Source organism: Cibotium barometz, chromosome 40 (genome assembly GCF_041138505.1).
Source record: "Cibotium barometz isolate CiBa-2024 chromosome 40, ASM4113850v1, whole genome shotgun sequence".
In the NCBI taxonomy this organism is placed as follows: domain Eukaryota; kingdom Viridiplantae; phylum Streptophyta; class Polypodiopsida; order Cyatheales; family Cibotiaceae; genus Cibotium; species Cibotium barometz.
The window spans coordinates 41,004,833-41,017,167 of NC_141085.1; the positions used below are offsets into that span (position 1 = coordinate 41,004,833).

The 12,335-nt window shown below is 43.2% G+C and overlaps 1 protein-coding gene across 2 annotated transcripts in view; it reads left to right on the forward strand.

Moving 5' to 3' along the window:
* The window catches only part of LOC147615503 (kinesin-like protein KIN-14N), a 36,179-nt gene extending 24,963 nt beyond the window's left edge, over nucleotides 1-11,216 (forward strand). For both annotated transcript variants that reach the window (XM_086779603.1, XM_086779604.1), the window contains exons 13-18: nucleotides 9,063-9,224; nucleotides 9,322-9,515; nucleotides 9,606-9,687; nucleotides 10,093-10,197; nucleotides 10,375-10,479; nucleotides 10,607-11,216. In XM_086779603.1, coding sequence (XP_086635729.1) covers nucleotides 9,063-9,224; nucleotides 9,322-9,515; nucleotides 9,606-9,687; nucleotides 10,093-10,197; nucleotides 10,375-10,479; nucleotides 10,607-10,765 — 807 coding nt within the window. In that variant the 3' untranslated portion in view covers nucleotides 10,766-11,216. The remainder of the gene's footprint in view (nucleotides 1-9,062; nucleotides 9,225-9,321; nucleotides 9,516-9,605; nucleotides 9,688-10,092; nucleotides 10,198-10,374; nucleotides 10,480-10,606) is intronic.
* The last annotated feature ends 1,119 nt before the right edge of the window (nucleotides 11,217-12,335 follow it).

Below are 12,335 nucleotides of genomic sequence, written 5' to 3' on the forward strand. Positions count from 1 at the left end.
ATCAGTTATACTCCTTTGGAGGACCCATGGAGCTTGATTGTGGACCCGAGATCCCATAGAATTCTATGGGAGTGGATCTAGAATCGGATCTCCAAGAGATCAACTCTTTTCTTTAGAGCTCTGCGCAGAATAGACTCATTTCGTTTCGAGAGCATGAGCCTCCTCTCCGTGTCTGGTATAGCCCCTATACAGTCCATGGGTGTGGTTCACAGATGGAGGCTGCTCACACTTGGATTTTCTCGATTGAGGAGAGGAGGGTGTCATGAGATGGCTGGCCAACACCGTTTGCAAAGATGGGGTAAGGAGGTGGAGGAGATGAGACGGCCCGCAAGTGCAAGCCATAGCCACCAACTTCTCTAGAGATCTTCTTTTAGGAGGTCCCATAACCCCTGGTGATGAGGGAGATACTCTGGCAGCAACACGGGAGGGGGTCCTCATAGGTGTGAGCCATGGCCACCCGCCGCTTCCTCAGAGATGTTTATTCAATAGATCCCATTATCCCCCCAAATAGCGGTGCGAGGGAGAGAGTTTGGCAACACACATGGGAGGTGGTCTCCATAGCCCTCTGTGTATTCTTGAGCTCTCCATTCTCCCTCGATGGTTTCGATGGTTTCCCTCTTCCTGCATCAATGGGAGCTTATGGAAAGAGCGACTTCTAGCTCGCTTTCATCAATGAGATCATGGCCAGCTCTTGGAGGGGGGTTTGTTGATTCACAAGGAGAGTGGTCACTGTTTGGAGGTTTGGCAATGGCGGCTCATCACCCTCCTTGGAAGCACCTATATAATCTCTAGATTGGGATGATTGGCAATGGCAACTCATGCTAGAGCGGCTCTTGGAGGGGTTTGTTGGCTCCCAAAGGAGAGTGGTTCGGCAATGGCGGCTCATCACCCTCCTTGGAAGCGCCTATAAAATCTCTAGATTGAGATGATTGGCAATGGTGATTCATGCTAGAGTGGCTCTCGGAGGGGTTTGTTGATTCCTGAGGACAGTGGTGATTGTTTGGAGGTTCGACAATGGCAGCTCATCACCCTCCTTGGAAGTAACTCGAAGAGAATCTCTAGATTGGGATGATGAGATGATTATTTTTCTTACAAAAGGGACTTTTCTAGAATCCAGGAGTCGGGATCAAAGGAAAAGGTCGGCACTCTAGAGTACGCCATTCATGGTGGTGGCATGTCAATTGCACAAGATGTGGATTGATCAAATACTTGACCAATGGGCAAAAACATGAGCAGCTAGCAGAAAACCATCAGTCGTCGTCTTGCCTGATCTCCATCAACCAAACCGGCTTGATCCAGGATAGTAGCATTTAGGATGGGCGACATCGCAACCACGGCTTGCCTTAGCGGTTCTTTTCCTAGACTTCGAGAAAGCCTATGATAAAAGTGGATTGGACTTTCTTGGAGGACATTTTACTTCAGTGGCCTCGGTCAGAGGAATCTTAGCCCTTTACTCTGTGCCTAAAGCTTCTTAATCGGAGTACGCCGATTCCTCCCCGAAATGTACGAGATAGTTACCTATCATACAGCTCTCTAACTCCAAGTGGATTGCTTCAGATTGGTTTCTGGTAGCCTTCATCAAAGGACTCTGGGCCCTTTACTCTTTGTCACTGAGCCTGTTGCCCACAGTCAAGCCCACAGTCAAGTCCTCATGTAGGGGGCGAGAGGGGACACATTCCCGAGTTCTAGATTTGTCAGATTGGGATGTCCTCTTGCCCCCTTCCGCTATGAGCAGCTTCCTTACCACTCAAGAGACTGGATTTCAGTGGCGTTGCCTGCCCATTAGATCTCAAGAGGAGTTACTAGGTTCAGAGTTTATTGATGATACATACGTCTACCTCTCATGAGAGGAGGGGATCCTTCCCCAAGTTGTGCGGTCTTTTCTTAGCTTCTAAAGCTCAAATCAATTGGCACAAGCTGTGCGGTTTTTGGGTTGGATCCTTCCCCACCTTGGCTTGGAGGCTAGTTGAGTCTTTTCACTGGATCTCCATGGGCACTCCGATCAGATATCTTGGCTGCTAGGTGGGGATAGAGGTCTCTCTAGAATAGCAATTGGCACCCCTTCTTCTCATCATTTGTAAGAAGCTTTTGTATAGAGCACCTCCCGCCTCTCCCTTGCCGGCCATGTGATCTCCATGGGCACTCCGATCAGATATCTTGGCTGCTAGGTGGGGATAGACATCTCTCTAGAATAGCAATTGGCACCCCTTCTTCTCATCATTTGTAAGAAGCTTTTGTATAGAGCATCCGTGTACTATTTGTAGGAGCACTCTAGCTCCCCCTGTTTATTTTCCTTTTCTAGGTCCCCATGGGTTTTGAAGTGTTTTGTGTGCAAGTGTTTGTTTCACCGCCCGTCAAATTTATGAAGGCCGGTTTCAGTTGTAGAACTGTCTGAGTCTTCGACCAAAACCATGCTGCATATGACATTCCCTCTTGCTTCTATCTGAGTCTTCGACCAAAACCATGCTGCATATGACATTCTCTCTTGCTTAGCTTGGCGGTAGTTGCACAGCCTCCAAGTAGTCCGTTGATATTTGTGGACACTTGAAAGAACTCGTCGTCAATCGAAAAAGCTTCATGAGTGCCTCGGTCTTGGAACTTGGTGTAGAACTGTTTGAATCTTCGATCGGAACCATGCTTCCACTTGTGGAGGAGAATTTGCTCAAGCTCAATAACCTCCTCTGCTTTGTCAACCACTTCGGGCTGTTCCTCATCCGGAACCTCTTGCAAAGATGGTCCAATAGAAGCCTTCAACCATGACACGTGGAAGATGTCATGCATAGTCCAACTTTCTGGTGACACCTTCATGGACACATCATTGAGCTTCTTCACAATGGGGAATGGGCCAAAGCTTTGGAAAGAGAGCTTGGGACAACGCTTGCCTACTTGCTTTAACCATTGGTTCATGATGTGGAGAAATACCTAATCTCCTTTCTTGAAGTTGATGTTTCGTCGACTTACCTGGTGTAGGCTTCCTGTGCTTTGGCTAGGCGCTCCATTGGCTTCCAATGACAATGACACCATCCTTGTAAGAAGAGACGAGAAAGAACGGCCAAATGTTGTCTCATCATTTGGAGTCCTGCAAATAATGGATGAATGAGCTTCGAAAAGAGAGCTTAGGACAGCTTGCTCACTTGCTTTAACTGTTGCTTCATGATGTGGAGAAATACCCAATCTGTCCCTTCTTGTAGTTAACGTTTCATCTAGACTTGTTGACTTGCCTGGTGGCTCTTGTGCTTTTGGCTAGGCACTGGAGCCTTCACGGATTCAATAATCTCTTAAAATGTTTTTGTAATTTTATTTATTGGCCTCCATGTTAGCGACACCACTCTCCTAAGAAGAGGCGAGAAACGGACTGCTGCCTCATTTAGAGTCTTGGATGAACGAGTGTCATTCACGATAGCCTGCACCTAAGGAAGATACTGTTCGCATTTCAAGTGCTTGTAATGGCAATAAGATTTGAGAAGATCAAAGGCCAGCTGACTATGTGAGCAACATCTTCTACTATGGCCGTCTTCTTGCAAGGAATGAGCATGAAAAATTTACGAAACCAATCAACAATGGTCATAACTGGGTATTCCTCCTGTGGCTGTAATAAGTCGCTGGTTTGCCATCTTGCTGTAATCATCGCCAATGGCAAGATTGCTAGTGTTAGTAATAACCTCAAATGGGTCATCCCATGATGCAGCTAAAGAATTGGTGATTTTGAGGCCACTTTCGTCAATGCATGGAATGCCTCAAGAGCCTTGTCCATAATAATGGACACTTTTTGGCGACATGTGTTCACTCTCTAGAGAAAATCTATGTGGTGTTGCAAGGTCCGAAAACTTGTCCATATGCCATATGGGTACTCTAGGCCTGGCAAAGTTTTCCGATCTCTTGAGTAGTCTTAGGAGTATCCCAGTCCAGTAAGCCAGAAGCAGTGATAATGTATCCTAATAGGCCAAATGCGCTCTTCTTCTCATTGATGTAGAGCTCATTTTGTTCCGCAAAAACTGCAAGACCTTCTCCACATTTCACTCATGGTGCTCTGTAGTGGAAAAAATGATAATATTTCATCCAAAAAGATGAATAGACACTTTCCAATGAGCTCCATGGAATATCCCAGTCAAGTTAGCTAGAAGCACTGATAAATTATAATGTATCTTAATTGGCCAAATGCGCTCTTCTTCTCATTGATGTAGAGCTTATTTTGTTCTGCAAAAGTTGCAAAAGTTTCTCCACATTTTGCTCATGGTGCTCTGCACTGGAAAAAACGATAACATTTCATCCAAAAAGATGAATACACACTTTGCAATGAGCTCCATGAACACCTGAGACATCATCTTATTGAATGTGGCTGGTGCATTAGTGAGTTCGAATGGCATGCATGGCATCACCATGAACTCATAATGACCACGCTTGGTCTAAAAAGTCGTGCCGTGTTGGCCTCAAAGATTTGAACTTAGCACCATTGAGATGCTCCACAATATACTCAATCCTGGGCATTGGGAACTTATTCTTGATGGTGAGCTTATTCAATGCCCACCTTATTCATGTCATGCGCATGCCTGTGCCATTGCTAATCCTCAGCATGAACAACATTAATCCTTGATTAAGTCAACATTTAGCATTAGTAGCATTATCTTCATTACCATCATCATCATCATCAGTAGAACCATCAGCATCTGCATCATCCTTAGCATCAACATCGTCAATAGCAACATGGAGGGTCTAGGGATCCTGTTGGCAGTCATCAAGGGGCCCCTCAGTCTGCAGTCGGTAGCCCATAGTAGCCCATAGGCGACCTAGGCAGCAGGCAGCTGAGTCTTAAGCAGTGGACAGTGTAGGGGTGGCAGTGGACAGTATAGGGGTGGCAGCACTCAATATGAAGCGCAACATTTAAATGCCATGAATAAGATATATGCCATGTCCAAACCTGACCGACTGCAGTTAAGCTAGCTGACCAACCCCTCTTCACATATATATAAGCATCCTTCATTGTTCAGCAACCCATGTCATTGAAGTCATTCAATTAAGCATATGTTGAGGTCAGCAGGGCTAACTAAGCAACCTTTTTGTATCATATAATACAAAGAAAAACCCTGACACCAATCTCTCTCCTCTTTTTTATTCAGCATCTTGTTCTTAATCAGGCTTAGGACTGTGGATCAATATAGCAAGGCTTCCATGCATGCAACATTGGTATCATAGCAAGGCTTCCACTAGCAAAGTACCAAGAAAGGTGCACAGTTCCAGCAAAAGAATGCAAGAGGGTAGCAGATGGAGTGGTATGCAACAGGCAAAGCTAGAGGAAGCATTCCTTGACGGTATGTACGCATAATCAGTAAATTATTAAGTTCTTACATCAGTTCCAAAGGCCTAGCAATAGGCATGATCATGCCTAGCAATAGGCATGATCAATTCTGGGGCAGGTGACCCACCACTGTGTTAAGAGGTAAGGGAAAAAGCAAGCATGGAACAATTGCTCAATTCTTCAGCAAGACTTGGAAGTGCAGATCAGGAGTGGAAGGTATTCAGACAATAATATCAGTCAAAGTCAAAGTCGAAATCAAAGTCACTTAGAATAGCAGGTCAAAGTCAAAGTTAAAGTCACTTAAAAGTCCAAGGGAAAGGATGACAGAATGTCCATCCCGTCATCAAGTTTAGCAGGAGGGGATGTCACGTGAACGCTTGTGACAGCATTAATCCTTGATTAAGTCAGTATTTAGCATAAGTAGCATCATCTTCATTACCATCAGTAGCATCATCATCATCATTAGAACTATCAACATCAACATCATCCTTAGCATCAACAACATCACCATCATCAACAACAGCATGGAGGGTTTAGGGATCCTGTCCATCAGGGGTCCTTAGCCTGGGCCTTGCAGTCGGCAGCCCATAGGCGACCTAGGCAGTAGGCGACTGAGTCTTAAGTAGTGGACAGTAGGGGCGGCAACACTGAATATGAAGCGCAACATTTAAATGCCATAAATAAGTAAGATATATGCCATGTCCAAGCCTGGCTGAACAGTTAAGCTGGCCGACCAGCCATTCTTCTCATATATTTAAGTATCCTTCATTATTCAGCAACCCAAGTCATTCCATCATTCATTCCTCAGTCATTCAGTTAAGTATAAGAGGTCAAACCCTCCGGGGAAAGGGCCTGACCATATAATACAAGGAAAAACCCTGACACCAATCTCTCTCTTCTTCTCTCTCCTATCTTAACCATGTTTATTCAGCATCTTGTTCTTAATCAGGCTTAGGGCTGTGGATCAGTACAAGAAGGCTTCCGTGCATGCAATAATTCAATGCCTATACATAAACGTGTGATCTTGTCTTCTTCTCCACAAATAAGAAAGATGGGTGCAACACATGACGAGGATGATGAGTGGAGAAATCTAGCCTGGAGTAACTAGGATAACTATTCTAACTCGCTCTGCAATGCCTTAGACATACGATAGGGGAACTTACTGGGTGGCTGTAATATGCATTCCGGGGACCAACTCAATGTGATGATCCTCAAGACGAATGGGTGGGAGGTCGTCCCTCAACATGATATCTTGGAAGGACATAGACGAATGCACACTCACCTTCTTTTCTGATTGCTTGCTCACTAGGCTTGGATATGCAAAATGAGGGGGATTCGAGGAATGCTCCTATCCCCGCAAATATGAGACAGGCTCACGTACACCATCATCAATGGTGAAGGTTACCTCTCACCAATCAAGGATGTGATTTTTTTGTTTCACCACTTCTGGGATATCATGATTCTAGGCATCCAGAGGTTTTGAGAATTTGTGCCCCATCATCAATGGTGAAGGTTACCTGTCGCCAATCATGGATGGGCACAATTTCTCGAAACCTCATGATGCCTAGAATCATGATATCCCAAAAGTGGTGAAACAAAAAAATCCCACCGAAATGGGTCCTTTTTGAACATGAAAATCAAACTATTGAGCTTTGTGAGTAATGTGCGTGTAGAAACAACGTTGTAAACCCGTCCACAGCTTGATGGTATGATACCAAGGTACGATCCATCTTAGCAGGCAATTGCAGAGAAAATTTTCTCCTAGTCAATAGGAAGAGATCTCCTGAAATAGAATATTAAAAAGAGTTTTCTTGGATATAAAGTTATCCTTTATATTTAAGATGAATTTCCCTCAAAGAGAAGTTTAAAAAGAGTTTTCCAATATGCATTGGATCTTGGCTTAGGGGTATATAATTTCAAAAATTTTGATTAAGGTCCAAATAGTGTTCAAAAAAGGCCAATAAGATTAATCCAAATCTCCCAAAACTGAGTAAATTCTCACATAAGATGAAGAGTTGACTAGTATTGGGGTTTATTAGTAAAAAAAATGTGATTTATTAGTATAAAAATGGAATTTTGACACCTCAGAAAGGGGGGAGGAGGCTCATGAAGGAGGTGCCAGAAATCACATCAAGGGAATATTTTTTAATTCAAAAAAATGAGATATTTCATCTCTCCTCTCTCCTCCTTCAAACCAAATAAAAAAAGTGAGCCAAACTAGTCTAAAACCGGTCCAAAATGGATCAAACTAAAGCTTTATGAAGAAGAAAACCAGAAAATTTGTGATGTTTTGGCTTAAGTAGAAAGAGAAAGGCTTATGAGAGTGCAACAATCCTTAAACAAGCCAAGGATGTTGCATAAAAAAGGAGATTAAGATGGTGAAGCTTATGGTTTAGCACTTAGGGTTTGTGCCCAACCACTAATTTTGATGGAGAGAGCTTCATTAGTGTCAAGGTACACTTTCTTTGGTGAATAAGATCACCATTAGTGTTTAGCAACACTATTAGTGCTTAAGAGCACATTTTTAGCATCAAATGACACTTGTATTGGTGATTAGATTCACCATTAGTGTTTAAGAACACACTTAGTGTTTAGAAACACTCTGAAATGGCTCCCCTTTGTTAGATTAGTAGCATCATTAGTGTTAATCAACACTATTAGTATTTATGAACACTATTATCAAGCTCTTGAGCAAGCTTTCATGGAGAAAATTAGTAGCCGCCTGGTCTTTTGCCTCCCACAGTCGTTTCACGCAGTCATTGGGACTGAAACTTCAGGTAGTAGGCCCTTATAGGTCATGGGCGTTAAAAGCCCCAAGCTCACATTGCCCACAATCGCCTACACACGGCGAATGAGCTGTACGACAGCAGCGATGCAGAAAAAGTGCGCCGGCCTGCTCAGCTCACATTGCCCACAGTCGCCTACACACGGCGAATGAGCAGTACGACAGTAGCGATGCAGAAAAAGTGCACCGGCCTACTCAGGGCGCAATGGCATGGCAGAGAGAGGAGAAAACCAGCAATTGGCAGTACGAAGATGAACGCCCAGGGATCTTCTACAACTACTTAGTTGGACTCAAGCCAAGATATGGCCTCCACAAGCAGCTGGAAGGCCTCTAGTGGTTGGGGGTTCTTCTCCACAAACAGTGAAATGTGGATAACCAAAATGTGACCTAATCTACCCAAGCTGTAGATACCATGTTAAGAAAACGTGGTGCTTATGCTAGATCAAGTTGAGTGGAGGAGAGAGACCCAAAAAATACAAGAACAAATCTTGTTTATTAAGTTGCTTATGCATACAACTTGGCCTTTGCACACTCAAAATGCCTTCTAGCTTTGCCTTTAAATAGGTGAGCTAGTGGACCATAATTCTCCTACCCTTTTACATGACCTTAGTCTTTTAATAATCTCTCCTGGCTGCAGTGAAGATGGTGCAAAGATGTGAGATGAAATAGAACTTCAACCCCTCTTGACCACTGCACTCTGCCACAATTCCTAGTTCCCTAGTCTCCCTCCTGTAGACGGACTCACTCATGTCCGGGCTCTGATGTGTAAGCTCGGATATGGTCTCGTAGACCCCTCTCCCCTATTAGGGGCAGTGGTCTGTGATGATGATATCATCACGAGAGAGAGAGAGAGAGAGAGAGAGAGAGAGAGAGAATTGGTTTAAGAACTCATGTACAGCAGTTTGATGTCAAGAAAAATTGTATTTAACCACTTTCTATAACAAGATCAAAGGTGTAAGTAACTGCATGATATGTGTTCAGGTCTGCATTTTTGCATATGGACAGACTGGTTCTGGTAAAACACATACTATGCTGGGTAATCCCAATGACCCAGACCAGAAAGGGGTGATTCCAAGGTCCTTGGAACAGATCTTTAAAGCCAGTCAAACACTAGGCTCTCAAGGATGGAGCTTCCAAATGCAGGTTTGTGGTATTGTATCTCAAGCTACAGAGCAGTAGTCTTTGTATGCTAGCAAGCAGTCATGAATAGACACTGATTAGCAGCATGAAAGTAATGCAGGCGTCCATGCTAGAGATATACAATGAAACCATCCGGGATCTTTTGGCTCCTACCAGCAAGATTGATACGCATGCCAAACAGTATGCTGTGAAGCATGACCAAAATGGGAACACTAGTGTGTCTGATCTGACTTTGGTGGAAGTAACAAAATGGAAAGAGGTTTCTTCTCTGCTGCACCGAGCTGCACAAAGCAGGTAACATCATAACTTGCCTGTTTGAAATGCTCCCTCTCATGGATTCATTGGGTTCATAACTCTGATCCAACAGAGCTGTGCCCATGGCAGGGCGGTGGGCAAAACTGCCATGAATGAGCAGTCGTCTCGTAGTCACTGTGTATTCACTCTGCGTATTTCGGGTTTCAATGAGGTGGGTGGAATCTATCATTCAAATTCTGTTTTCTTGATCTGTAAGCCTGGCATAAGACCCCAAGAGTTAGAAATGATATCACTAAAACTTTCTATACATACAAACGTGATATGCATATGCAAGTATGCATTTATGTAGTTTGTAAGGAATGTATACACACAATTATGTTATGTATGGATGTATTTATGTAATGCATACTATGTACGGAATGTAATGCATGTAATGTACGTAATATATGTATGTATGTATGAACGTAGAGCATGCTGCTCTACATGAAGGGCGTACATGATCAGATGGACTTGTGCTCTATATTTTCCGTTCTGTGCTTTCTAACCCCTTTGTTGGTCAGTTAAGGTGTGATATAAGTCTTTCTTTAAGACTTTGTGTGGTTTGATATGCATGCAGAGCATAGACCAACAGGTGCATGGGGTACTTAATCTCATTGACTTAGCTGGAAGTGAGAGGCTCGCCCGCAGTGGATCGAGTGGGGATCGCCTTAAAGAAACCCAGGTATTATAGTCAATCAACATCTAAATGTAAATTTTAATGGTGCAACATCTCTAGGCCTGCACATGCATCCTAGGGGTAGGGTGGGCAGCCTCCAGGGGCTGCCCAGATCATGCGACCTACCATGTTGTGAAGCTATGGTTCCAAGATCTCTAACAAGCTACACTTTTGATTTTACAGGCCATCAATAAGAGCCTTGCAAGCTTGGGAGATGTCATCTTAGCCATTGCAAACAGGGAGCAACACATCCCCTACCGCAATTCGAAGCTGACATATCTCCTGCAAGTATGTGTTTGCTCAACTTGATACTCAACATAAGGTCTCACATGTTCTTGTTGTTTGGATGGTTCTTTGAAGCCATGTCTCGGTGAGGACTCAAAGACCCTTATGTTGTTTGAATGGTTCTTTGCAGCCATGTCTCGGTGGGGACTCAAAGACCCTTATGTTTGTCAACATATCCCCGGATGCCAAGTCTGCAAGTGAGTCTCTATGCTCACTAAGGTTTGCAGCCAAGGTGAATGCCTGTGAGATCGGGGTGCCACGGCGCAACACGCACACCCGCATGAGCTAGTGTTGAGAATAAGAGAGGCGATTTGGGCTGTTCAGTTATATGAACTGTTCTAGAGAGGGAGGTCCTGTGATCCATCATCAACCCTTCCCAAATTGGGTGGTTGCGTGATTTAGAGGCTGCATCTGTAATGATACATACCGTGCTAAGGTCATAGTTAAGTACCATAGATTTCATTAAGCTCTGATGTTAAGTGTATGTATATATACACATCAAGTCATTGGTTCTGCAAGGATAAGGCACTTTTTTAACAACTCTTGCCACTAATTAAAGTGAGCCCCAACCAGATGGGACCATATACGGCTTTTGGCTGGTTATTACTTCAAAGAGTTCTCAAGGATGATCAAATTTTAAATACCACTTAAAAGGTTGGAACTTCTCCCAAACTACCCCCCTTTTCCCATACATAGTTGTAAAATGACTTGCCATCAAAAGAGATTCTTTCTCGTCTAAACATGTGGTTTCTTCTCATGTAATGATTGATTGATTCATGATGTACAATAAATATCCCCTAGTGTTGCACTAAGTAATGAACTCCTAATCTAAACCACATGAAATTAAAATTGTAACTGCTCTTCTCAAGTAAGTAAGTTCCAAAAAGAAGTAGAACTACAAGCAACTTTAAATATACAACAATTTGGAACTGAAGTAGAGAACATTGTTCAGGAAAGTCATTCTCCACCACATGAGCTCAAAGAGACTCTCATCCAATATATAGTCGTGTCATTCAATATATAGTCATGTCATTCTCCACCAAATGAGCTCATCGCAAAAAGAAAGAGACTTGTCACAATAGTAGTCCTTTTATACAATCTATGTGAGCTAACCTATGTGAGCTGTAATATTAATTTTTACATCATATGTAAATGCATTTCTAGTTAACTAGATATGCCACAAACTTGTCCACCTGAAAGAAAACTGAATGCTCTAGGTTATTCGGCCCATTCGAAATCTTGTCAAAAATACAATCTTTAACTTTTATGGACTTACTTGTTAACGAAATCCATACGCGAGAAAGGAAATGGAAAGATACGAGCATATTTCCAAGCATGTAGTACAAAACACACAATTATCCACAGAAGCAATCTGTCACTTTTGTAACTGGTCTCCTAATGGTAGGTCTCTAACTAGCATGTGCCATAGTAACACCTTCCCTTGATATAGAAAGGAAAGAAATCCTACACCTTCTTTGCCATCGGACATGAAATGATAAGATGCGGGTATGTTTTCAAGCATGTATGTAGTACAAAACACACAATTACTAGAAGCAATCCGTCGCTTTTGCAACTAGTCTCCTAATGATAGGTCTCCAACTAGCATGCGCCATAGGAACACCTTCCTTTGATATAAAAAGGAAGGAAATCTTACACCTTCTTTGCCATCGGACATGAAATAAAAAGATGCGGGCATGTTTCCAAGCATGTAGTACAAAATACACAATTACTAGAAGCAATCCATCGCTTTCGCAACTAGTCTCCTAATGATAGGTCTCCAACTAGCATGCGCCATAAGAACACCTTCCCTTGATATAGAATCTTAGACCACCAGTCTTGTAAGATTACTTCCTTCCACA